We start from the raw sequence: 27622 nt of genomic DNA on the forward strand, positions 1-27622 counted from the left end.
AGAAAGTACCATGTGCTGCCAAAAAGAATGTGTATTCAGTTGTTGTTGGGTAGAACACTCTCTATATATCTATTAAGTCCATTTGTTCAAAAGTTTGGTTCAACTATGATATTTGTTGATTTTTATTTTAGTTGATCTATTTGTGATAGTGCGGTATTGAGGTCCTTCATTATAATTGTATGGATGTTTATCTGATCTTTTATGTCCATGAGTATTTATGAATTTGAATGCACCATGGTTTGGAACATATATATATATATTTTGTATTAAATTCTTTTATTGTATGTTTTTAATTATTATCTCTTCTTGTTGAATAGTTTCATTAACCAATATTCTTCTTTGCCTCTTTTGATCAACTTTGACTCTTCTTTGTCTATAAACAGGATAACTACTCCTGCTTGTTTGTGAGTTCCCATTGCATGGGATATTGTTTTCCATCCTTTGATTGTTAGACTAAGAATTTCTTTTTGTGTTAAATGTGTTTCTTGTACACAGCATACTGCTGGATTTTGTTTCTTGATCCACTCTGGTAATTTGTGTCTTCTGAATGCCAAATTGAGTCCATTCATATTGATAGTTATAATTGATAGGTACTGACTTAGTCCTGTGATTGCATTATTTACTTGTTCCTGTTTTGTTTTCTTTCCCTTTTCCTTAATTGCTATCCCTACCTGATGCATTCATTTATTGGACCTTTCGGCATTGTTAGCTTCTCTGTCTCTTTTTAGGATATCTTTGAGAATTTTTTAGAGCTTTAGTTTGGTGATGATGAATATTTTAGGTGTGCTTTATAATGGAAATATCTTAATTCTCCATCAGTTTTGCAAGATAAATTTGCAGGATATATCAGGGTTGGAAGTTCTTTTCTTTTACAGTTTGAACGCTTCATTCCAAGCTCTCCTTGCCTTCGAGGTTTGTGTTGAAAAGTCTGTTGTAATCTGATGGGTTTTCCTTTATAAGTGATTGCTTTTCTCTAGCAGCTTTTTTTTTTTTGGAACTGGGGATCGAACTCCGGTCCTTGCACTTGCACAGCAGGCGGCAAAACCACTGAGCTAAATCCCTGGCCCTGAATTCCTATTCTTTTCTAGGCTGGACATTCATGTTTTGGATCTCTTTCTGTAGCTCAACACGATTTTTATTAGTGTCTTCTTTTTTGGATGATCATTTGTTTTATTACAGTCATTTCTGTTTAGTTATATCTTCTTTGAGTTCACAAAATACTTTATTGAACTATTTTTGTTACCTCCTTTTCAGACATTTCTGCTGTGTAGCTCATGTTTTCCTCCCTCTCCATTTCCCCTGGATCAGCTTTAGGGGAGCTGGGAGTTTTGGGAAGAACTCTGCTGCCTTATCTTCTCATGTTTCTCTTTTTTGTCTTTTTTTTTGTGTGTGCTGGGGTTTGTAGCTTATTTGGTCCAGTACCTATTTCTTCAGGAATGGGCCACAGTATTGTTTATAACCCCCCAGAAATCCAGATATTAGCATGCAGAGAAAACCAATTGACAGCAATAACTATATGTCATCTTGGCTATAGTAGCAAAGTCAGCAACAGCACCAATAAAATTTAAAAAATAAAAAAATACAGCAGTGACTACATTAAAAAAAAAAACCCATAGTGGTGCCAAATATAAACTGGATATTGACAAACTCTAAGGGACCAGGGATGTAGCTCAGTGGTGTTGTGGCTGCTTGGCAAGCACAAGGTCCTGAGTTTGATTTCCAGTACCAAAAAATAAAAAAAGCAAAAAACAAAACTCTAAGAACCACTCATGAACCACCCTTAACCAAGGCAAAGAAGTCTATGATTTTGGTATACACACTTAGCCAACCCAGATATTAACATAGTATATCAGACCACTAGTTTCTGTTGGATGCAGACAGTGGTGCAGGAGCTCAAAGAGATCACTGGACTAAATGCCATCTCCTTCAGATCCACCCCTTCTAAAGGTTATATCCACCAAACCTGGTCTCCCACCACTGAATATGGGTGCCATGATCTTCCTGGTCTGAGCCTTAGCTTCTCAGGAATATCAGGAGATCTGTGTCTAGCTCTAATCCTCTCTAAACCTATCTCCCAAGGCTGTCTCTCACCCAGTCTCTGAAGAAGGTAACACTTCAATCCTCCTCCAGAGTGCTGATCTTGTCCTCAATCAGGTTGTCTTTTGGTTGTCACCTCTGCCACCATGTCTGAGACGAACCAGGGCATAGACCTGGCTAGGATTTGATAGTTTGGGAGCTCTCCTCTTCCGTTCAGGTCATGGGGTGAGGTGCCTGGTGTTGGCAGGACGGGTAAGGCAGGGCCTTTTTTTCTGTGTTGTACAGATTGTAGGGCAATGTGCTGGGCATTGGCAGTGGCAGCATGGCCAGGTGGGGCCTGATTTCTAAGGGTTTTTTTTTTTTGTGCAAGCTAAGGAAATCTGAGAAAGGTTTGGGTTACCTAGAGGATAACCAAGCAAAGCCTGTGAAAACACTAAGAAGTGCGGCTCTCCTTTTCCCCTAAAGACACATGACTAACATTCACAACACACCCAAGGGTGTACCCAGATCTGAAGGTTGCTCACTAATGAAGAGAGGAGTGTTTTAAAACTTTTTGATGCTTATTCCCTTTGATAAACAAAAGAAAACAAAAATCCTTACCTCCTGAGTTAGAAAAATATCTTTCTTCCTTCCTTTTATTTTGTTTTCCATTTATCCCTCCATCTAAAACTATTTACTAAAATTGGCAAAAACAGATGGGCATGGTGGCGCATGCCTATAATCCCAGCTCTAGAAGAATGAGGCAGAAGGATTGCAAATTTAAACTCAGGTTGGCCAGCTTAGCGAGATCCTGTCTCAAAATAGAAAAATTTTAAAAAGGGATTGGGATGTAGCTCAGTCTGAAGGCACTGGGTTCAAACGACTATACTGAAGAAAAAAAAATAAGGGGGTTGGGGGGCAAAAATAGAAGACATCTGTGAAATAGACTACTTGAAGGGCAAAACAATAGTTAAGAATGATTGAATTTCCATTTATAGCTTCATATCGTGGCTCACAGAGTGCTCAACACTGGCCCAATGAAGAAGAGAAAGAACTGCATCCCAGCCCAGAAATGAGTCAATCAATTCACCTTGTTGCACGCAAGACTTCTTTCTTTCTCTCTCTCTTTCTTTTCTTTTTTTTTTTTGGTACCAGGGATCGAACTAGGGTCCTTGAACTTGCGCAGCAGGCAGCGAAACCACTGAGCCAAATCCCTGGCCCTGCACACAAGATTTCAATGGTTCTCTCTCTTCCTTTTCCCTATTCTATAAACACCTCTAGCTTGATACCACTATTTCCCCTCCAGTCTCTAATATTTGCTATGATTCTGAACTACATCTAAAATATGGGTTTTTTCAGTACTGGGAATTGAACCCAGGGCCTCCTGCATGCTAGGGAAGCACTCTACTGCTAACTACATCTGCAGCCCTTTTTATTTTTCAACAGGGTCTCAATAAATTGCCCAGGCTGTTCTTGAACTCCCCTAGCCTCCAGAATAGGGATTACAGACCTGCACCACTAGAATTAGTAGGTTTTTTTTATACCGGGGATCAAACTCAGGGCTTTGCGCTTGCAAGGCAGGCACAGTGCCACTGAGCTAAATCCCCAGCCAGGGTAACTTTTTTTTTTTTTTGGTACTAAGTATTGAACTCAGGACCTTGCGCTTGCAAGGCAGGCAGCAGAACAACTGAGCTAAATCCTTGGTCCCAGGGTAACATTTTTACTAAAGAGTTTAAGCAATGGCTTCTGGTCAAAAGCAAACTGGGTGTGGTGGTGCATGCCTATAATCCTAGCTACTTGGAGCTAAGGCAGGAGGATCACAAGTTCAAGGCTAGATTAGGCAATTTAGTGAGACCTTGTCTCAAATTAAATTTGGGAGAAAAAAAGACTGAGGATGTAGCTTGTAGCTCAGTGCCTCCTGGGTTCAAAAAGAAACCTTCTGAGACTTAAGCAGTATAGAGTGGGATCAACCTAAAGACCCTGTCCCTTTAGAGATGCACCTTTAGTCTCCCAGTAATGAACACACTTCTTTTTTTTTTTTTTGGTACCAGGGATCGAACTTGGGACCTTACTCTTGCGAGGCAGGCACCTGAACCACTGAGCTAAATCCTCGGCCCATGAACGCACTTCTATGAGATTAGGAATCCGGCGGTTAAGTGGTAGACTGTGCTGCCTCCCTGGAATAACATGGTTTTAGTTTTTCCTAAAGAAAGTCTAGAGTGCCCTCCTTAGCTTCTTGTAGTAGTGCTTTAGAGGACGCATAGACTCTGCAACATCATACAGAAATTGCTTCCTAAGGGGACAGGGAAGAGTTACCAACATAATACTTTTACTGATGACCAACCCTGAAATTTAGAAAATGAGTTTGGAATTAGAGTTGTCTTGTTAGCAGTCTTAAACATCCATTTTCTCCAAATTAACTTCTCTTCCCAGACACAATCACTTAATAATCACTTTAATTACATAAATTAGAAAGGAAAGAAAAAAAAAGGCTTAGATGCTGTTAGATTTTGTTTCATTAGTGAAAACAATGACCCCTATCGGGTAGAGCATGATGTGTGGGACTGTGAAACGAAGCCTGATAATGGTAAAGTGAAACCATAATTCTGAATCAAGACTTTTTTCTTATTACAAAGACAAAACTCAGCATTACAGCAGAAATCACTCAGAAATATATGATTCAAACAGAAAAAAAATTAATATATCTAGGGCAAAAGCCTTAGGGAGTGATGTGTGTTATGTTCACTTAAACTGCAAAGTCAGAGGAATTCAGGATATAGTCAGTGAGTCAGGACAGCTCATAAGAGGGCAGGAATAGGCAAGGGCTGTCTGTTTATATCAGTCAGGTGAGTCTCTTTTAGAACACCACCATTGTACATAGCACACTCTCAATAGTGGGCTTCTAGAAAGGGAAATGTACATTTCTATGATCTATTTTTCATTTGTGATATGGTCTCGAATAAGGGTTAAATAAGGAGAAGCGAAACAAAAAGTAAACAATTGGGCATGGTGGTGCATGCTTGTAATCCCAGCCCTCTGGAGGCTGAGGCAGGAGTATCACTGCAAGTTCGAGGATAGTCTGAACTAAACAGTGAGACTCTGTCTCAAAAAACTAAAACAAAACAAAACAACATGCTTACTCTCAGCTTATGGAAACAAAACCTATTCAAACTAATATCCAATGAGAAAAATAAAAATTAATCAGGTCTAGGGCCCAGGATATAGCTGAGCAGTGCTGTGCCTGCCTGGCTGTGCCTGCCTGAGTTTGATTCCTGGTATGGGGTGGGATCAGGCCTGCTAAATCTAGTAAAAATACAACTTAAAAACTATTTGGTGGACCCTACTTGATAATTCTAATATGGCTCTAGAAACTGAACCAAAAAGTTTTTTTCAAATGACATGGCAAAATTAAAATTAGGGTGTTGATTAAATCTACCAAGAAATGGGCTTCACATTAACAACTGGACCAGATAAAATTCCTTTTACCTTTAAGGACAGGCTAGAGGGAAGCAGTTCTAATGTACAAAGAATCAAATCAAATTTGAATCCTCAAACTCAAAACTCTACTTCCAGAGGGTTCCCTACTCAAAGGTACGAGCAGGCTGGTTTCGGTTGGATTTCATAATACCTGCATTAAGAGTACTCTGCTTTTTTTGCAGTATCCTAACCTAACATAGCATATAATTAACCAGTCACACCCATAGGCATGATCTAGCCCCTGCCTAACCTTCCCTTGCTGGCACTACTCTTCCCCTCAATTGCTACAATTCAGCTATACCAGCCTTCTATGGGTGTCTCAAGTTCACCAACCTCTTGTTTCTGAGCCTTTGTAACTGATGTTTCTTTCACTGGCAATTTTCTCCATCTGTGTTACACACACATACACTCAAACTCCCTATTCATCCTTCAAAACTTAGCTTAAACTCATACTTTACACTAGAGACCTTTTCAGCCTAGGTTAGATATGTTCTCTTGGTACTTTCCACTTCTCTTTGGAGGCATTTCATTCAATTCCAACTATATTATTTTTTTGAATAGTGATTTTTGTGTTGGACTTTCTTGCTGGACTGCAAGTGTTATGAGACTATACACTATGTTTGCTTTATTCATTTCTATACTTCCAGCCCCTTATCTCAGTATATAGTACATGGAAGTATGCAATAAACAATGTTTGAATGAAAAAATTTAAGAATTATAAGTTAAATACATAAAATATATATGTACTGAAAAGTAACAAGAAGCAATTATTTTAACATGCTTACATGATATGGGTTGAACAATGGATCCTGGGCTAAAATGGAGCTATTGAAAATAGATGTAGTCCTAAGCAACCAGGTTACTGGGGATTTCCCACTGACAATATTAGCAAGAACAAGGGCTGAGTTTTGGAGATTTAGGGCCAGAGAATCTAGTATTTTTAGTATTTGCTTCAGATGGAAAACACCATGACAGATGTTTCTACATTGGGCTTATACCAGGTAGGAAAGGGCCCTGCCCTTTTGACAGTGAAGTCTACTCAGGTAATACAGTGGAAATGGTATATTTTCCTTGGCTTCTACTCTGGAAAGACTTCTCATTAACAATCTAACTTGTCCATTCTTGTTCTTCTAGGTACACTATCCATTCTCATTTTTCACAAGGGTTTGGAAAGCAAGCAGCAGGTACTTTGCTTTTCTTTCCCTCCATTCATCTTTGGCTCATGTCTACAACGCACCTGAACAGCTCCTCCTAGCATGACGGCCACCAGCCCCATGGACATGCTCAGTGTCTGTGACTCCACGGTGCTCTTTGCCTCATGGGCCAGGCTTGCACATGCTCTCTGCAGTGTTGCTGCTACAAAGTCCACTACCTACCAGAGAAAATGGAAATTAAAATCAGTGAAGAGTTAAGGGGGAACAAAACATTCAACATTCTCCATGTCTCTTATGTCTATGTCATTTTGTCAATAGCATGACAGGAAGAACCACCATGAATAATGTGCTACTCTGCAGCATGTATTGTGCCAAACATTATCAAAAATTTTTTAAACATTTACCGGTTTATTATAAAGGATATTTCAATGGCTATGGAAGACAGCCAGATGAAAGGATGGACAGGACAAGGACAGCTCACTGAGCTAGGGACCTCCACGTCTTTAGCAATCCAGAAGCTCCTAAGTGTCTTATATGCATGATCTCAGTTCTCATATCAACTTTATGATATTATAATAAATGATGAATTGCTTTCTGCCCATCTCAGAAGATCTCCTAAGGGATTTTTCTGCTCCCACATTTTCACAGTCTAATTCCAGTAAACAAAGAACAGTGGAGATGTACAATTTTATCTAGAAGCCAGTATCCTCAAATAGTCTGTACAAATGATCCAGAGTGATTTTCTAAATATTAAATATTTTAAAGGCTTAAGATTTTCACATACAAGATTTTATATAGCATTTGGCTAACAACTAAGCTTTAAGTAGAATTAATTTGGTCAGCATCATTTGAGCTTGGATTAAGCACCTTAAGTAGAAACCTCTTTAAATAAATGACAGCAGACATACATATACATGCATGCATGCACACACACACACATAGATGCACACATGCATATATAGGATTAATGGCTCAAAGGGGAGATATCATTTTGAAAATGGGAAGGCTGAGATAGGTCATAATAAGCCTCTAAATACCATGCAAGCTTGCATGTTTAATTCTCTGGACAAATCACACGCTGTGCTAGAATCTTTCTTGTAAGCTTAAAGTCAGAAGAGTGGCCTGTTAACACTTGTCTTTTGGAGCAAAGAAGGAAACTGGAAAGATTATTTAAAAGTTCCACTCACTGAAAGAAACAATGTTGGCTTTGGCAATCTTCATCACTCTTTCCAGCCCTAAGACTGTTTGATACTAGAAATTAAAGACACTGGCCCCTTCTAGAGAAACTGCTGTCCCTACCATCTTGGGGCACTCATTTTGGTCCCAAAGAGCTTTCTAAAACACTCCTTTATTTATATTTAGCTTCTGTGTCAGCACAAGTATTAAGTTCTATTACGGTACTATCTAGCCTTCCCCTTTTTTCTAAGTTTCTCTCCACAAAGTTTTTTTTTAAGGTTGCAAAACAAGAAGTATGATCCTATTCAGGGCCTGTGCACTGAGCTACATCCCAGCCCTTTTTAAATTTTGAGACAGGGTCTCACTAAGTCAATAACTTGTCCAGGCTGGGCTCAAATTTGTGATTTTCCTGCCTCAGCCTCCCAGAGTAATGGGATTACAGGTATCCACCACTGTACCTGGCATTATGATTCTATTCTTAAGAAAGAAGCTGTTTGTATGCATGTAAACAAAAGAAAACAAAATATAAAACTAGGAGCTGTTAACTAGAAAGTGATGGGCAGCTATTACGTACTGTCATCAATAAAACACCTTCTCCCTCAAAATCTTTTCTTGTAACACCAAAACCACTCTACCCAGTTGACCATCACTTTTCCCCTACAACCCATTTCCTGTGACTTTGGTACGGCTGCTAGCTACAAGAAGAGGTATGTGACTGAAGCCTATTCTAGAATCTATGTATGCTGTAGAGAGAAGGCAGGCTTTTTATAATGACATACAATTTTAAAAGCCAAATATTCCTGTAAGTTTATAGTAAATAATAGTCATGCCCTACCGCATTTCTCCCCATCTGATACTGGCTCTACAGAGGCAACTACTTTTAATTATCTAGCTGTTTAATAAAAATATTAAGTATTTACTACTTACCAGGCACCATTCTGAACACACTGCATGTATTAACTCATTTAATCCTCTTAATGACCCTATGGGAATGTATAAACTTGCTGCCAAAATGCTGACAATTGAGTGGGAGTTTGCAGACATCAATAAGCCTCCTGTTTTTCAGTTTGCTACCCCCACCCAAATCCAGCATCCTTTGGGTTCAATATTCTCAAGAATAAGCGTCTGGTTTTTCTTTTCTTTTTCTGGTACAGGGAATTTAACTCAGGACCTCTAGGCATGGCGCCACTAAGCTACATCCTTGGCCCCTCCATTTTTCACTGGGAAGGGGAGACAGTTGTGCAAAGTTAGGGAAGAAATCAAAGGTCTCCTAAATCCACAGAGCCCTTCCAGCTGTGGTAGGCTTCACACTCAGCCCCATCTTCAGTGCTCATCTGGTGCCTCCAGTCCTCCCTGTGCTCTGTAGCGGGAAGACGCTTGCTCCTTTTTTCCCTTTTTCTTCTCAAAAAGAATTTTAACAGCTTTTTTTTTTTGGTACTGGGGATCGAACTTGGGTCCTTGCACTTGTGCAGCAGGCGGTGAAAACACTAAACTAAATCCCCAGCCCTTTTAACAGCTTTATTGAGGTATAGTGGTTTGTTTCTTGACTTCTCTCCATATAGACATTTAGCTTTCCAGTTTCCCAAGTTGCTCAATCAGCTACTATTTTCCAGTTTCCAAATTTTGCTATTCTCTTTTATTTACTGTCTCCTCTCTCCTGCTCTGCTGGTTCCTGTGGTTTCCAGAGGGAGTGAGTAAACATATGTATGTGAACATGCTGTCTTTAACCAGAAGCCCTTATTTTATATATTGTGCACTTCATGTTGTTTAAATGTTTTTAAGATGAGCATGTGTTACCTATGTCAAAAAATTTTTTAACATCTGAAAAAGAAAAAAACACCATGTAGAGCCACTTGTACTCTGTTGATTATAGTGATCCAGTTACAGCAGGGAGGGCAGGGTGGCAGTTTTCTGAAAAGGCAGAGATAAGGGAATCTTGCTCACTCCACTGCACTGATGCTGGCTCCTTGCTGGTCCTGCCACGCTGGGCATCTGGGCTTACTATACGGCTTCAATCTGGAGCACTCTCCCCTAGGCATCGAAATGGTCTCTTCTCCCCTGCCTCAGGGTTTTGCTCAAGTCATGTCCTAAGTGTGAACTCTCCTTGGCTATCTACTTAGCACATTCCTCTTTGGTTTTGTTTTGCTTTGTTCTTCAGCACTGAGGATTGAAGCCAGGGGCTTCATACTGAGCTATATCACCAGCCCTTTTTATTTAATTTAATTAATTTATTTTGCAGTACTGGGTATTAAACCCTGGGTCTTTGCACTGAGCTATATCCCCAGTCCTTTTTTTATTTTGAGGCAGGGTCTCAACTAGTCACTAGGTTGCTGAGTCTGGACTTCTCCTGTCTCAGCTTCATAGAATGTAAAGATTACAGGTGTGTGCCACCATTTCCAGCTATATGCCTCTTACTATCCCTTTTTCTTGTTTTACTTTTTTCCCTAGGAATTATCATCACCTGACACACTGTCTTTGCTTTCTTGTTTAATGTCTCTATGTGAATGTTAGCTCCATGAGAGTATAGCTATGCGTCTGTTTGTTCACTGTTGTGTCCTTGGTACACAGAACAGTATGTGGCATACAGCCAGCCCTCAATTCATAATTGTGGAAAGAAAGGACTCAGGAGTTGGTGCAGGGTCATGATCTGTACACAGACCATTGTGTGCCTCATTCCTTTCTGCACCGTCATATATATAATGTGCCAATCCCAACATACTCTATTGAGAATTTAATTTTTTATCAAATATTTCAACATGCATTTCTAACAGGTAAGATTTGTTTTTTACATAACTATCATAATATCATGACATAATTAAACCAGTAAGAATTCCTTAATATCATCTAATAACTGGCCCTTAACTGTTACAAAAAATGTTGTCTATAACTGGCTTCATTGTTCCTTTTTTTTTTTTTTGGTACCAGGGATCGAACTCGGGACCTTGTGCTTGCGAGGCAGGTGGCGGAACCACTGAGCTAAATCCCCAGCCCTTCATTGTTCCTTTTTAAATGCCATTTACTTGATGAAGAAACTAAATCACTTGTGATACAGAATCTCCTACCTTCTGGATTTGGCCAAAAGCTTCTTCATGGCATTGTTTCATCTGCTCCTCTATCCCCTGTGCTTCCTTGATTAGGTTCAGGTTCAAGATTTTTGTTTTCGTTTTTTTGGTACAGTACCAGAGCTTGAACTCAGGAAGGGGGTGGTGGTGGTGCTCTACCACTGAGCTGCATCCCCAGCCCTTTTTAAAAATTTTGAGACATGGGCCTGGGATTTAGCTCAGTGGTTCCAGTGCCTGCCTTGCAAGCACAAGGTCCTGAGTTCAATCCCCAGTACCCAAAAAATAAATAAGTAAGTAAATAAATAAATAAATAAACTTTTGAGACAGACTCTCACTGAACTGCTTAGCTGGGGTCAAATTTAGAATCCTCCTGCCTCAGCCTGCTGAGTAGCTGGGATTACAGGTGTGTACCACCAAGAACAGCTCAAGTTTTTGTTTATTGGCTTCAGGGCAAGAATACTTCCTAAGTGCTTGCATACTTCCTACTGTATTACATGAGAAGGTCCATACTATCTTCTGGTCCACCTATGGTGATGTAAGATCTGTATGCTAAAATATTTAGGGGAAAATATATTGTTATCTCCAGTAATGCTGAAACATACCAAAAGGAAGAGGGCTAGAAGGATGAATACATAAACAAAAATATGATAAAGCAGATGGACATGGCGGTGTACACCTATAATCCCAACATTCTGGGAAGCCAAAGTAAGAGCATCCCAAGCTTGAGCCCAGCTTGGGCAATTTAGTGACTAAGTATGACCCTGTCACAAAGAAAAGTGGAGGGGATGGGTGGAGGTGGTTTGGGGATATAGTTGAGCAGGAAGTCCCTGGGTTGTCGTCAGTAATGCAAAAAAAAAAAAAAAAAAAGGTAATACTAATGGTATTATCTAGGTAGGTCATGAGGACACTATAAAATTTTTTCAGTAAATAAATGTATATAATTAATACATGTTAAAGCTGGGTGTGGTAGTTCACACCTGTAATGCCAGCTCTCTGGGAGACTAAGGCATGAGGATCCAAGTTTGAGGCCAGATGGAAGAATTTAGTTATCTCAAAATTTTAAAAAGCCTGGGCCAGGGATTTAGCTCAGTGGTACCGCACCTACGCACCTACCTCGCAAGTGCAAGGTCCTGAGTTCAATCCCTGGTACCAAAAATAAATAAATAAAAATTAAAACAGAAAAAATTTTAAAAGCCTGAGGATGTAGCTAAGTGGGAAGGCCTTCAGTTCAATCCCCAGCACTGCAAACAAAATAAAACAACAAAATCCACATGTTAAGCAAATATTCTTTCAAAGTTGAAAATTTTCATAATATGTTGGAAGGGGAAATCAGTCAGTTCCTTTGGGTGCTTTAGACCTAGTACGTTCATCATAAAGTACCTCATTCATAGTCCATCTAACTTTTGGCAGTCAGGGATGATTGTTATCTAGATCCACCATTTTATTACAGTTCCAAAGTGTAATTTTCCAGTTCTCTCTCTGAATTTTTTTTTTTTTTGTACTGGGAATTGAACTCAGGACCTTGCACTTGCCAAGTAGGTGCAGCATCATTGAGGTACATCCCCAGCCTCTCTCTCTGAATTTTTTGGCTGCAATTCTCATATAAAGAAAGTTTCCTTGGGCCACGGATTTAGCTCAGTGGTTCTCCTGCTTGCCTCGCAAGTGCAAGGTCCTGAGTTCGCTCCCCAGTACGAAAAAAAAACAAAAACAAAAACAAGAAAGTTTCCTTTACTGACTACTTGATTACACTGAAATACAGTTCCTACGGCAATGGCAAACAACTGTTTAATGCCTTCCCTTATTTATCAATTTACAAAATAAAGAGTTGATGCCCTAATAATCTCCAAAGATATCCTGATGTCCTGAGGTTTTTCCCCCATTTCCATATTGTTCATGTGTTTTAATCCATTATCAGCATTATTCTTTTTCCCCCCATTTTTTATATTCTCAGCCCCTCTCTCCTTTTTTAAAATTTTGAGATAGTGGCTCACTAAGTTGCTAAATTGTCTGGGCTGGGCTCAAACTTGTGATGCTCCTATCTCAGCCTCCCAGAGTGCTAAGATTACAGGCTTGTATCACTTTGCCCAGCTGTCATTATTCTTTTTAATGCTGCAATTGTCCTATCTACAGCCATTAGGACTCACTTCAAGTTGGCTCCAGAATTCTACTGACTTAACCCCATTAATCTCAGATACCTTCCTTGCATTTGGGCACAACAAGCAGGTTTGAAGCTTATATGACTTTTACCTCAGACCTTAATTCAACATTTATTCCAAAGAGCTTCGAGAATTTTTTTTTTCAGTGGGATATGATATTTAGAAACTATAATATGGTATGAAGGGTGCCTATTGCACTGGGTTGTTATTGCTTCTTGGTACCTACAGTGATCCATAATAGGAAATATTATTTTTTAAAAAGAAAAATCAATTATGAGTTCATGCTAATAATTCCAATTTAGATATCAATATTATAGGGTTTTTATTCTAATTCTTTGATTTTATATCTATAAACTTTCTTGACTTTAGTAAAATCAACAAAATTACTTAAGATCTATTCTCTTTATCCCCATGTGTGTCTCAATATGCAAACATTAGTACTAGATTACTAAACATTATCACTAAGATTACTAAACACAATTTAATGCTTCCTTGTGGTTCTTTTTGTTCAGATACATTTTATTCTTAGCTGAAAGATAATTTAATGGGACAAATCATTCTTGTACCACCTTAACACCACTGTTCCTTAATGAGGAATAAAGGAAGATAAGTACAAAAGCTCAAGTCATACCAGTTTCTAGGCCATTTCCCATTGGAAGGAGCATTCTGAGACAAAAACATAAGGTCTGGATGAAAAAGTCTTCAGAGAATGGATTATGAACACAGGAGAAACAAATCACCCCACCAACTAACATGGGGTCAGTGAACTAAAGGAATAAGAGGCTAGGAAAGAAATCATGAACATAATTCTCATTAAACAGGCAAGATAAGTCAGAGCTGACAGGCAGCTGCAAATTTTCTCAGCAGGAGCTATAGTGAAATGCTGCTTAGCAACACCAAAGGCAGATGACAATGACAACCATACAAAGAGCTGGAGAATCCGATTTAAGCGTGACAATCATACCATCTTACACCAACCAGGCAACAACTACTTCTGGTAAAATGGTAAAATATGGTGACTGCATTACCAATGCTTTATTACTTTCCTATTTTTCAAAAACAGTAGTAAAAAATAATGGCTGGGCCAACAAAATTTAGGTACTGACTCACATTAGGTAAGCATTTTATAAAAACATCTTAAAATTTTAAAAGATATTGTGATGATTAACTATGAGTTAGGAACCCATAAGATTTAAAGTGATCTTATTAGCATTTTTTTCAAATCCTTCTCAACTTTTTTTTTTTTGGTATTGGGGATGGAACTCAGGACCTTGCGCTTGTGAGGCAGGGGGCAGAACTACTGAGCTAAATCCCCAGCCCTCTTCTCAAGTTTTGATACACATGGAGCTTGAAAAAAATAAGGTAAGCTGGCCATGATGGCATTATGCTTGTAATCCTAGCACTCAAGAGGCTGAGAGGAGTATAGCAAATTTGAGGGGGCCACCCTGGACTACATAGCAAGACCCTATCTCAAACAAACAAACAAAACAAAAGGATGCTTAGGTTCTCATGCAGATAACCTAAATCAGAATCTCTAAAAGGTGATCAGTATCAATATTTTGAAGATTCCAGATGATTTTATTTGCACTCAAAGTTGAAAACCACTATGATAAAACATAAATACGTAAAACAGTTCTGAGTTTTATGTGCATGAGAACCACCTCAGGGGCTTCTTAAACATGTGGATTCCCAGGACCTATGAAAGTTTAAGATTCATTTGGTCTGATGTGGGCTAAGTAATTTACATGTTTCACCAGAATTCCAGTAAATATGGGTGTTATCAGATCACAGTCTGAGCAACATTTTTTGAGAAAAAATGTAAAGAAACCAATACACACAACTACCAGCAGGTTGGATGTAGAATGTGGCAGCCACTGACCTGAGTGATGTTTGTGAATATCTGCTCTGACATTTTCTCGCACAGAACAGCCAGAAGCTGCAGGACCAGCAGCCTATGCTCCTGGCCTTCCACAAGAAGCGCTTGGTGTTCTAATTCCAAAAGGCTCTTGCTGAAGAAGGGCTCAGATTTTAACTCTGCTTCATTTTCCACAGCTAGATGAGTCAACTCCTGGAAGCACAGGAGGAAAGAAAAGGTGAAGAAAAAGCCAGTAAAACTAAGGACTTCACAAAGAGCTAGAAAACGGTTTGAAATGGATATGTAAAGAAATGGTCTGCATTTGCTGCAGCACTACTTACTTAAATAGCCAAAAATTGGAGAAAACCTAAATGCCCAATAATAAGAAAACAGGAGCCAGGGACTTAGCTCAGTGGTGCCGCCGCCTGCCTTGCAAGTGCAAGGTTCTGAGTTCGATCCCCAGTACCAAAAAAAAAACAACCAACAGAATGATGTATTTATTGTATTAAAAGTTAAAATAAATGAACTAGATCTATTTAGATACTAATACATATCTCAAAGACATTGTTGAGTGAAAAATATAAGTTGCAGGATAATATACTCATTATGATACCATGCACATGCACATTAAGATTTCATAATAAGGGGCCGGGGATTTAGCTCAGTGGTTCCGTCGCTTGCCTCGAAAGCGCAAGGACCCGAGTTCGATCCCTGGTACCAAAAAAAAAAAAGAAAAGATTTCATAATAAAAAACATAACACACACAAAGTACTGGTTTGATAGAGTTTACTTTATCAGTATTTTTATGATCTCTACCATTGGCCTTCCTTGAACTGAACCCTCAGGCCATATAACTTTCCCAAAGTCCTTTCAGAGATCATTAGACACCCATCCTTTACAATACTTAAAACTAAACTTCCACTAGTGAATAATTCATTATTGTGTGTTTTACAGGCTTTCACCTACCCTTTGCAAATTTCCTTGGGAAGGGAAAACCTTGAGTTCCCTCACAATTAGTGCTTTACCACAGTAATTGACAGCTCAGAGCAGTGGTGCTTAACTGTGCCTGGCAATTTTGCTCCCCAGGGGACATTTTGCAATGTCTGAGGGACATTTTTGGTTGTCATAATTGGGGGGTGATACTAGCACTTAGTGGGTAGAGGTCAGGGATGCTGCTAAATATCTTATAATGCACAACTCCCTACAAGAAAAGATTTATCTGGCCCACAATGTCAAATGTGCCAAGGTACAGTTATCCTGGTTTAGAATAAAGCCCTTTTGTTTTTAAACAATCATTTTTTAAAAGCACATATCTCCTTGGAATGTTACTTACAATGAGTGGCTGGGCATTGGGATAAATGTGAACATAAGGGTAAGAAGGCACCAAAAAAAGTGTAATCTGGCTGGGTGTGGTGGCAAATGCCTATAATCCCAGCCAGCACTCCGAGAGGCTGAGGCATGAGGATCACAAGTTTGAGTTTAGCCTGGGCAACTTAGCAACTTAGTGAGACCTTGTCTCAAAATAAAAATAAAATAAAAAGGGTTGGGGATGTTGCTCAATATGAAGGTTCTGGGCTTAATCCCCAAGTTTTCTCAAATTTTAGAAATGTTAGCTAGCTGGCGTGGTGGCACATGTCTGTAATCCCAGCACTAGGGAGACTGAGACAGGAAGACTGCCACAAGTTTGAGGCCAGCCTGGAATACATAGTGAGCTCAAGACCAGCCTGGACTACCCAGTAAGACCCTGTCTCAAAAAACTAAAAAAACTAAAACATAATAAAAACAAAAAAAAACCATTTCCTTCTTGGATCCTCATATACTCTCCCCAACTTAAACTCCACAGACATTATCTTGGGATGAAGACTTTCTTTAGGAGAAAGAATGGGGAAGGCAAACCTGGAGCTCACTGGCTAATGACACCTGGCAGGTATAACACTATGGGGTACAAATTATTGCTAGAGATTAGGACAAAAGTAAGCACAAGCACTGGCACTAAGAAACAAACTCAAAAAAGATTTCAAGTGGCTAAGACTGAAACGAGGGAGACAGAACACTAAATCTCTGTTCCAAATACCTGACAAAACAACTGCCAGAAAGGATAGGGGATTACTCTATAACTGTAAAACCCATTATTAACTTCAAAAGAGTTCTTACTGTCAACATGGAGCAAAGATTAACCCTTTCATAGATCAGTAGTAACTCTGCTTTGTTTGTCTCTAACATTTCAGGAAAGGTTACCTTCAAAAGTAGTTAAAGCACACCACTCTGACTAAAGATAAATTTCTTTTTTCCAACCCAAAGGCTAAATTGGCACCCAAATTTTAGGCATCCAGGGACCACCCAAGAATAGAGATGACCATGAACTGTATGTACTTCTTACTTTTAAACAGAAGATGAAGAAGTCTCCTGCCAAACCACACTCCTGACAATGGGTGAGCAAGTCCCCGAGATGCTCCACCTGGCTCTGCTCTGAGGACACCTTCTGGTACAGGGCTTCATCTTCATCTTCATCACTGCAATACAGGGTAAGATTTATCTTACCAAGTGTCACCAAGAGATATATCTTTTTGAAACCCTATAATATTCTAATCTAGTAATCTAAATCTAATAATCTTTTTTGAAATTCCATAATAATCATCTAAAATAATCTTCACAGGCCTTGGCTGTCGTTAAAAGGAATTTTTACTTTTGCAGATGAACCACTGAAGAGAAACAGGTAGTGGAAAAAGAACAATCATAGGAGAAGTGTAGTTAGTTAATCTCAACTCATATGAATGAATTGAGATAAGAAAGTATATAAAGGTCCAGAAAAATGAGTAAAATGAATGTGATTACCAAACAATAAAATCTGCCTCAGTTTCTGAAAATAATGCTATGAGTATTGCACAAAATTTCAAGGAACTGCTCGTGATAACTTCTGCCAGGCAAATGGCAGAGTGAATGGTAAGTGATGATACAGACCAAAGTCCTCGACCCAGCCATCGAGAAACTAACATCATGAAAAGGCCTTTGAGAGCAAATGATAAATTTCTCTCACTCTTCTTCCCCCCATATACACACTCATTTCTCTGGTATAGTGGTTGTCAACCTTTTAGAAATAGACTGGTTTTTTGTTTTGTTTTGCAAAGCTGGTGATACAGACTGTTTTTAGTATATAATAAAAACTACGGACCTTATTTTCAGAAAAAGAAACATGCTTGAATATTTTTAAAAGTTTGTGTGCATAACAGATTATAGATCCCTAGAATCCCATGCAGAGAACCCAAGTTAAAGAGCTATTGCTTCAGGCAGTAGATGGAGACTCATTTAATTACTGCCTGTTAAATTTTTTTCCTAGCATGAAGAGAAACTATAGTCTCAATAAGGACTGTGGATTTTGACCTACATGCACTAAGAAATGTACTAAAGACTGTTAAGATAGCAGTAAGTTATAATTACTAAGCTAAATGTTATAAAATTTTCTACACTAGGGCCGGGGATTTAGCTCAGTGGTTTTACCGCCTGCTGCGCAAGTGCAAGGACCCGAGTTCGATCCCTGGTACCAAAAAAAAATTTTTTTTCTACACTATCACTAAAGTGGTCCCAGGTAAAAAAAGTTCCCAATGGCCAGGGATTTAGCTCAGTGGTTCTGGTGCCTGCCTCACAAGCGCAAGGTCCTGAGTTCGATCCCCGGCACCAAAAAAAAAAAAGTTCCCAAATGTTTTTCAAAAAAACATGCCAAATAAATTAAAATTCTTTTGGTTTATGAGCATGGTCATAATCACAAACCTGTAATAGTCAGCAACTCTCACAAAATTGAGAGGTTTAGTTTGTTCTGATAATTCTGTTTGAAATCCATATATATTTTTTTATTTTCCTCAAGCCCATCATATTGAGTGTGTTTTTAAAAATTTTACAAAGTTAACAATGAATATAAAATTAAATTTAGAGCTGAGTGTGGTGGTGCACACCTGCAATTCCAGCACTCAGGAGAGTGGGGCAGGAGATCATTGTGAGTTCAAGGCTAGGTTGGGGTACATAGGTCGAGGTCTGAGTGAACTACATAGCTACCCATGAAACAAAACTAAATTAAATTAAATTTAAATACTTCAACAAACAGTAGCATATGAATGTGATGTGAAATCCAACACGGTAGCTGGATAAGTTCAAATCATAGTCTATGACCAACAGGAATTTACATTCTTAGGTAGTATCATCTTCTACAATCTCCCAGAAAATAGAAATAACTTTAAATACATACTTGTGGTACTAGGGGTATAGCTCAATAGTAGAGTACTTGCCTAGCATGCACAAAGCTCACTCCCCAGCTCCGAAATAAAATACAATAAAATACTTGAGAGGTGTTGGATAAATAAAACATATATTCCACTAATATTTAAGTATTTTCTAACCAATTCTTATAAAAAATAACCCCCCATTATAAAAGTACCATAAAATATAGCCATCAGGCAATTTCCCTCAGGAATAAGCCTGACTATGAACATACACATATACCATTTTGTGAGTCAGAAATAGAATTGGATTACTTTGGTGTTAAGGGTGAACATGTGCTCTCCTTTACTCTGATTCTGGCAAAGGCTCTGAGAAGTGGGCTTGTGATGATGCAGAGCTGTGAGGCTCCAGTAAATTGCACCTATTAGCTGGCATCTTGGAAAAAACCTGGAGGATTATTTAAGGCTCACATTTCATTCAGAGACTATAAATAGCGAGTGCCTCAGCTGCTTGAGTTTCTGGTTTCTTTTCCATCAGTGCCCCTTAGTGGCTGAGTTACAGAATAGCTTTATGGTTAGAATTAAATCTGGAGAAACAGTAAAGGATGGGTAAACTCACCTAATGGCCTCTCTGATAGTAATCATACTGCCACCCTTGGTGGCAGTTCTAAACTGACACAGAGGATGGAGTGAGGGCACAGCTTTGTCCAATCCTGCAAATCCTTTCAGGCTGGCAATTGCTATCTTCCTTTCCAGCTTCTCCAGGATCCATAATAAGATCTCTTGGCAAAATGACCTGGCAGAAAAAGCAGTTATGAATGAGCTTGTCATCTTACTCTATGCATCTAACAAGCTAACACAAAAAAAGAAAGAAAAAGAGAAAGAAAGACTGTCAGGTTCCACTGCGTTCTAAATGCTGGCCCAATCGCCTACTACAAAATCAAACACAGGAATGGAAAGTATGCATCTTGTGACTTTCATAATGCAAATATCCTGAAATTTAATGAGTGATTGACTAATCCTTGGCTCTAGAAGCAACCCTAATATGTCACATGAGTCCCATGGGATTTTGTTTCTGTTTTTGTAATTCTAAGCATACAACTTACTTTTGGATCAGGCACTGTGAATGAAAGCATCCACTGATAAAAAACCACTACTTTCAGTGGGACCAACAGCTGGTAATCAAGAAACAACCTACCAAAAGAAACAACATACCAACAAAATATTACTGATTCCTCAATTCCTCTGATCTGTGTCAATCAACTAGGAGAGGGACAGAAAGAACATTTGCATCTCCCTTGTCAGTCTTTCATGATGACACAACAGTGCCATGAGGATGTGGGTTTTAAAAATAAAACAAGTTATTACATGGATTGTCCTTTGAAACCAAATTCCCTGTTTAGATCCTCCATCATCCTCTGCATTCTTGTCATTGTCACTGTGGGTATGCTACAATGACAAACTAATTGAAAGCTGAAGAATCAAAGGCATATGTAAGCTTTAAATAATGTGGGCTATCTTCCTTCACCACATAGCAACCATGCTAATGACAGCTACCATTTATTAAGTTGATATTTTCCAGAGACTGTGTCAAACACTCTAATGTGTATTTAGTCTTCATAGTAATCCTATGAAGAACTACACTGGGGCAACATCAAAAATTGGAATTCCACAGGATTTTAGAAAGGATATAAACTCTTACCAAGAGGAAGAAACAAGATAAATGACTATAAAAATACAGCAACAGCTAGGCATGGTGGCTCACGCCTGCAATCTCAGCCCCTGTAATCTCATTACTCAGGAGGATGAGGCAGGAGGATCGCTGTGAGTTTGAGGCCAGCCTGGGCTACATAGTGAGTTCAGGGCCAGCCTGAACTACAAAGGAAGATCCTGCCTCAAAAAAACTAAAAAAAAAAAAAGGACCTATACCAAATATAAATTCTACTTAAAAATTTGTCCTACTTAAATTCTAACACAAAACAGTATTTTTTGGATAACAGAGAAATTCTTTTTTTTTCCTCTAAACAATATTGCATCACCCATATCAAATCCAGGCTAACTAACTGTGCTACATCCACATTCAGATTTTTCAAACTTGATTCCTAACTCCTCACAAGGTCATTAAGATCCATCCTGTTTCCTCCTCCCTAGATGTGTGATTGCAATATTTTTCACTGATTAAACAGTGGCATGTTTATAGAAAGAAACAAATTTTGTCTCTGATGTCTATGACATAGGCTGAAGAATACATCCTAAAAACTATATCCAAACCTCTTTGATCTGCAAATCTTTCTTTTCTAGAAGAGCAGAAGAAGGCTCCCCAAATGATTTCCTGACTTTGAAATGAAATAAGAAGTGGCCTAAATCTTCAAAAATAAGATCCTATAAGCAAATAGGGGTCTGTTTATTGTTTACCTTATGTGAGACACACTCTGCTTTGTAAAGCAGTAGAGAGCAAAGAGCATCCTCAGAACTGGAAGCAGGGAATCCAGCAACACTGTGAGAGGTTCATTTCCTACCACATACACCTAGGGAAAAAGGACATGGTGAGACACAGCACAACTACAAAGCCAGAGCAATGTAATCAAACACCAGAAACTTGACAGGGCTCAGAGTCTTATCTTACAGAAACACTCTCTTCCTAAGGTTCACAATTTCAGCTCTAAGGAGGTACTCAATGTAGTGATGAAACTATTTGAGATTGGCAGGCAGGATCAATCTCAGGGACACTGAATTTGAATGTCCTTCCATGTGTGCATCCTTAACTGCCCAATGAAATGTGTAAATTAACTCATTTTCTGACCTCTTCCTTTCCTAACTATGGCCATCTCTGGTTTCCTAATTTGACTACTATTCATCTATATGATAATTGTCCTACTGTTGAAGGTCTGGCTATTAGGAACTAACAATTACCACCAATGAGAAAAACTTCAAGGTAGATCTTAGGAATTAGACATGTAGTTCAGTGGCAGAACATGTGCTTAGTATGTGTGAGGCCCTTGGTTGAATTCCTGGCACCAAAACAAATAAACACAAGACAAATAGCCCCTAAATTTGAAGTAAAACATAACTTACTCTGGATTCATCACTTTTAGGATGTGACTGCCAATTCAATAAATGTTCAAAGAAATATGCTGCGCACTTAGATCTGCATCTGCTTTCCACAGTTAAACACAGGAGGATGTTGACTTTTATTAGCAATAATTATGTTACATACCTGAGTTGTACTTTTCAGCAAGCCTAGCATGATGCATTCAAGTCAACAGACTTTTACTGAACATTCACTGAGTTCAAAGTACTGTCCTAGGCACTGCAAGTTGAGTATAAAAATGACTAATAATCCATATCGCCCAGTTGCTTGTGACACAATAGGACAAACAAAACAAGCAAACAAATATAATAATAGCTAAAGGCAAATAATTTAAAGTGTCTAAGGAAAAGCACAGAGATTTTTCCAGCCTGTAAAAATGCCTCCATGACCTTTTGTTTCCCTTTTGTTTTGAGTAATATTTATTCCCTACTCTAAACAATAGGATTTCAAAATGTACTTCTTTTATAATAAATTAGTTAAAATCTGATAGTATAGACAATAATGGTGATAATAATAATAAGAGGAACTGACAATGATTATATATGTGTTCTAGGACCTATGGTCAGGCTTTTAAAAATCTTCCAAGTACTATGCTAGATTCTTTAGAGTTAGCTCATTAGAATTACAACAATCTCCCAAAGTCAATTTTAGCAGCCCTATTTAAAAATGAAGAAAGGGAAGATTAAAGAGGCCCTTATTTATAGAAAGAGTCCCAAGGTAGGAATCAATACTGTTTATAGGAAACAAAAGGTCATGGAGACATTTTTACAGGCTGGAAAAATCTCTGCGCTTTTCCAGTAAACCCTGTTCCTTTAAATCAACCCTAATTTTTCACAGTCCTTAAGCCTGCTGACTCCTCTGTGGAGCCTGATAACCAAAGAGCCAGCTTCCTGTGCATGATCTAATCTCCATAAGCCCAGCTAAATGAAGTGCCTTGTAAAGCAGTGCTCAGAAGTAATATGCAGGCCTAATTATGGTATCACCAATTACAGGAGTAAAAGAAGAGATTCCCCCCCGATAACGTAAGGGCCTATTGTTTAGCTCTGAATCCTGTGTTCTCAGAGGTAATCCCTGTGGAGCCATCCTTCCTTACCACCATCTTTAGTACAAAACAAACCAGATGCAGTGAATCTCCATTATTTCCTAGCTTGACAGGGCCTAAGCACCTCAAACTTTAACATGAACTCAGTCAAGCACATTTCTGGGGGTATATATTGTTGATAAATTCTTCTAATTTTTAAAATTCTCTTCTCTCTTATATTTCTATATTTTTCTCTTATATTTCTGTATTTTCTTATAAGGAACAAGTAATACTTTCATGTTCAGAAAAAACTGAAGCTATATATATCTTTTATGTATTTTTATATAAAGGTTTAGCAAATGTCTACTGAATGCAGTTATGTATGAGGCATGCTTGTGGTGCTGGGGAATACAGTGGTGAACAAAGTCTGTTTCAAAGGAGCTTACACTCTAGTGCAGGAGATGGGTGATAAGCAATCACTAGACATTACCAGGTAGAAACAAGTGCTATAAAGAAAAATAAAACAGGTTAAAGGGATAGTGATGAGGGGAAGAGTATTTAGAAGGAGAAAGAAAAAAATTAAGAATAATATTTATGAATGAACCAACTAATATTAAGTTCACAAACACAAATACAGAAACGGGATTTTTTTCAAAGTGAAAACATTTACAGACAGGTCTCCTTTTGGCTCACTCTGATAAACACATTTCTTCTACAATATTTTAGAGAATTTCAATGACTTCTGCTTGGTACATGCACAACTATTACCTCTCTTCCACACTGTAGTGAGCTCAAATCTACTTCCTTTTTAAACTTCCTTGAGGAAAGTGTATCTATTTTTCAAAAGTTTTGGACTGGTTATCTAAAAAGAAGAATCAAAATCCAATTTATTCTGTCTGCCTTAAAGGTTGCTATGCATCCTGATGACCAGATTGAATTTTATAGCTGAAAGATGGGCAATGGTACTTATGGAATTGACCTAGCGCAAGTTCTACCTCTTCCATAAGCCTCTCTTATACTTCACTATTCAAGGGTTCATTCATTCATTCCTTCATTCAAATATGAAGTATATACCACTATGAAATGATTTTTTTCTCTTCTACAAATTCCAGTAGCATTTTAGAGTTTGTAACATATAATAGTTCCAAGAATATATAGTTAGCTTTCAACTTCTCAACTACCCTGAAGGACAACTCTTTAACTACTGTCAAGTTCCTCACTTTAGCATCTATAAGAGTAGTTCGTTTTGTTTTGTTTTTTTAATTTGGATTAAACTTAGGTTCTTCGCACTGAGCTATATTCTGAGCCTTTTTTTTTCTTTTTTCTTTTTCTGCTTTTGTTTGTTTCTGTTGAGACATGATCTTGCTAAGTCACTAAGTTGTCGAGGTAGGCTCAAACTGGCAATCTTCTTGCCTCAGCCTCCCAGAGTGCTGAGATTATAGGCATGCAGCACCACACCAGGGTTTACTCCTTCTAACAATGTAGTAGAATTTGGATTCTCTTCTGATAGATTTTTTTATTCAGTTGTATGTTACCTAAAATTTTTTATGAATAAGCACTTTGAACATAGTAGTATACAATTTAAGGAAATTCTCACTGTTACTTTTTTTTAAGAGTCTTGCTATATTGCCCAGGCTGGCTTCCATCTTGTGATCCTCTTGCCTTAGTCTCTCAAGTAGCTGAGATTACAGACATGCACTACTTACCTGACTTGTTATTGCTTTTATGAAACAATTATTACCACGTATCGCATGAACCAGATATTTAGCTAAACACTTAACATATACCAAATCATCCATCACAAGGGTCTGTGGATTAAGCATTTTTGTTCCCATGCTAAACATGTGGAAAACTGAGGCTCAGAAAAATCTGTATCAGTTGATCAAAGATATGCTAGTAATAAATAGTGGTGCCAGCAAGAGCTAAGATCTATCTGATATAAAATCCATTGGAAGAGAAAGTACATTAGTACTTTCTACAAAGTTCCAGGGCTAGAAGGAGGGAGGAAGGAGGACTGATTGCTTAATGGATCCAGAATTTCCACTTGGGGTGATGATAAGTTCAAGAACTAGATATTGATGATGGTTGGGAAACAACAAAGGGACTTAATGCCACTGAATTCTACACTTTCAAATGGATAAAATGAGTTTTAGGTTATATGTATTTTCCATAAAAAATAAAACAATAAACAGGGGGTTAGAGGTAACTAAGTGGTGGAGCACATGCTTAGCATGTACAAGGCCCTAGGTTCAATCCCCAGCCCCCAAAACAAAACAAAACCCCCCCAAAATCATGTGTCTCTTGGTCTCTCTCTGTTTACCTCCCCTGTGCATAATATTTTCCTTGCTTCAATCCTTAATTCATATCAACTTTATCTAAACTGTCTTCATGCTCAGAATCAGTAAATCCCAACTTACCAGCCTACTAATAATCCTAGTCCTACAACCTCTGGAAGGCCGAGCTGAAATTCATGAGTGGCACCATGGACAGCAGCCTCTGTGCCTCCCCTTTCTTCTACTCAGTCTTGTTATACTGTCCCCTTTCTACCACATCTTCCAGTAGATATTCCAGAAGCATAACCTGGCTAGCCCTTTCCAAGGACAGCCTCTTCTTTCTAATCTCTTGCCTACCACTGAATTCATAAATTTGCTCTACACTTGATACCCCATGTTTCCCTCTATTTTGATCCCCAAAGTAAAATCCAGTCACTTCTCCTTTAATATGGACTTCCAATTTTTATTTTGGGTTGAGTAATCTATGCAGGTACTTAAGTGGCTAGACTGATCAGTCAATGCTGTACTGTGATCTGTTGGTGCCAGACATGACAATGACCAAATGCTTTAGGGAAACACAAACACGCACATACAGAGTCCCTCCCAAGAAGTCATACTATATGCAAAGGAAACTACTGAGGGCAGTTCTTCCCAGTCTCCTCCACACTAGGCTGGTGCTGTACTGATTCAAGGAGCAGTGAAGGCACAATAGGTAAGATGTTCCTGCCCTACTGACTGTGTGTGTGTGTGTGTGTGTGTGTGTGTGTGTGTGGTGGGGTGACTTCCGTACTTCTGTGTCCTAACACCTGGACATTGTGGAATTCCCTTGGTCTGTGCTTATGTCCAGTCCCCTAGCTCTCCTGGAGGCAAAGTGAATGGGGATTCAAGTTTTGAAACATCATATAATACTTCATATATTTTTTTACTTATGGTAAAAATGTTCCAAATAAGTACATAAACAGAAGTGGTGAGGCACACCTGTAATCTCAGCACTTGGGAGGCTGAGGCAGGAGGATCGCCAAGAGTTCAAGGCCAGCCTGGACTACATAGTGAGTTCAAGGCCAGCCTGAACTGCATAGTGAGACCCTGTCTCAAAAAACAACAAAAAAAACAAAACAAATGCACACCCTAATATGCATATCATTGGAAATTTCCTCTTATAATGGTATTACTGTTGGACATGTCTCATATGGAGTTATTGGTTAAATATTTCCACTGACCAACTGTGTGACTTAACACAAATCAATTAATTTCTCTGACTCTCAGTTTCATAATCTGTAAAATGAGGGAGTGGTTGCATTGATCAAATCTTAAGGCCTTTTTTATGTCTGACCTATCATTCTCTGACTTGAGAGCAAATTTGCTCATTTTCTTTATACACTTTCAGTAGTACTTCAGTCAGTAAGAGGTAAGACTGGCTGAAAATAATGAACCATCCCTCCAGATAAAATTGAAACCTGAACCTTCAACTTGACTAAGATGTAACAAATTTATAGCCCTTCCTCACATGCTTTCTGTCCTTATATCCTGGAAGAAGTTAATACTTTAAAGATGAAACCCTATTTAATTGAAAGGTTTTCTGGTTACTCAAGGTATTTATACAACTAGAGATCACCAAACAAAATATTAAGAGATGGGAAAGCTGAAGCAGGGAAAGGAGAAACTGACTCTGAAGGTGGCTATTTCATTATTTGATGTGAAAAATCCTTTTAGAGGGTGAGAGAAAGGATGCTTTGAAGGAAAGCTCAAGTATATCTCCATGTGGTTTTTCTAGTATAAACATATAGGAAGAGCTGAGGGACAACATAAGAGGCCAGTATGGATCTATGAAACCATAACAGATCAGAGCAGGTTAGACAAGGATACAGACTGGTCCCATTGACCCCAGTGGCAGTATGGGGACTTCTTTGTTCCTTTCTGGGGATTTCCACATTCCTTTCTGACTGCATCTTGGCTTTTGTTCACAGATTTGGCCATGAGAGGAGGCTTCTGTGGTTAAACTTTACAATCCTTCATCTAAATTCACAGGACTGCTCTAAAACACAAGATAGATTCATATTTCTAGCATTTGTTTATTTTGTTTTGTTTTTTCCCCAGTACTTGGTATCAAACACAGGAGTACTCTACCAC

At 38.5% G+C, this 27622-nt stretch overlaps 1 protein-coding gene across 4 annotated transcripts in view; it reads right to left on the reverse strand.

Annotated features, from left to right (window-relative positions):
• Tango6 (transport and golgi organization 6 homolog) overlaps positions 1 to 27622 on the reverse strand; it is a 216388-nt gene that overhangs the window by 146107 nt on the left and 42659 nt on the right. For all 4 annotated transcript variants that reach the window (XM_004843232.4, XM_087212952.1, XM_021256790.2 and 1 more), the window contains exons 8-12: positions 21523 to 21635; positions 19727 to 19903; positions 17277 to 17409; positions 14921 to 15109; positions 6731 to 6865 (exon numbers count right to left, since the gene is read on the reverse strand). In XM_004843232.4, the coding sequence (XP_004843289.3) occupies positions 6731 to 6865; positions 14921 to 15109; positions 17277 to 17409; positions 19727 to 19903; positions 21523 to 21635 (747 nt within the window). The remainder of the gene's footprint in view (positions 1 to 6730; positions 6866 to 14920; positions 15110 to 17276; positions 17410 to 19726; positions 19904 to 21522; positions 21636 to 27622) is intronic.

This window comes from Heterocephalus glaber, unplaced genomic scaffold, assembly GCF_053883595.1.
Source record: "Heterocephalus glaber isolate CG9 unplaced genomic scaffold, H.glaber_assembly_v1.0 deba00000071, whole genome shotgun sequence".
In the NCBI taxonomy this organism is placed as follows: Eukaryota; Metazoa; Chordata; class Mammalia; order Rodentia; family Bathyergidae; genus Heterocephalus; species Heterocephalus glaber.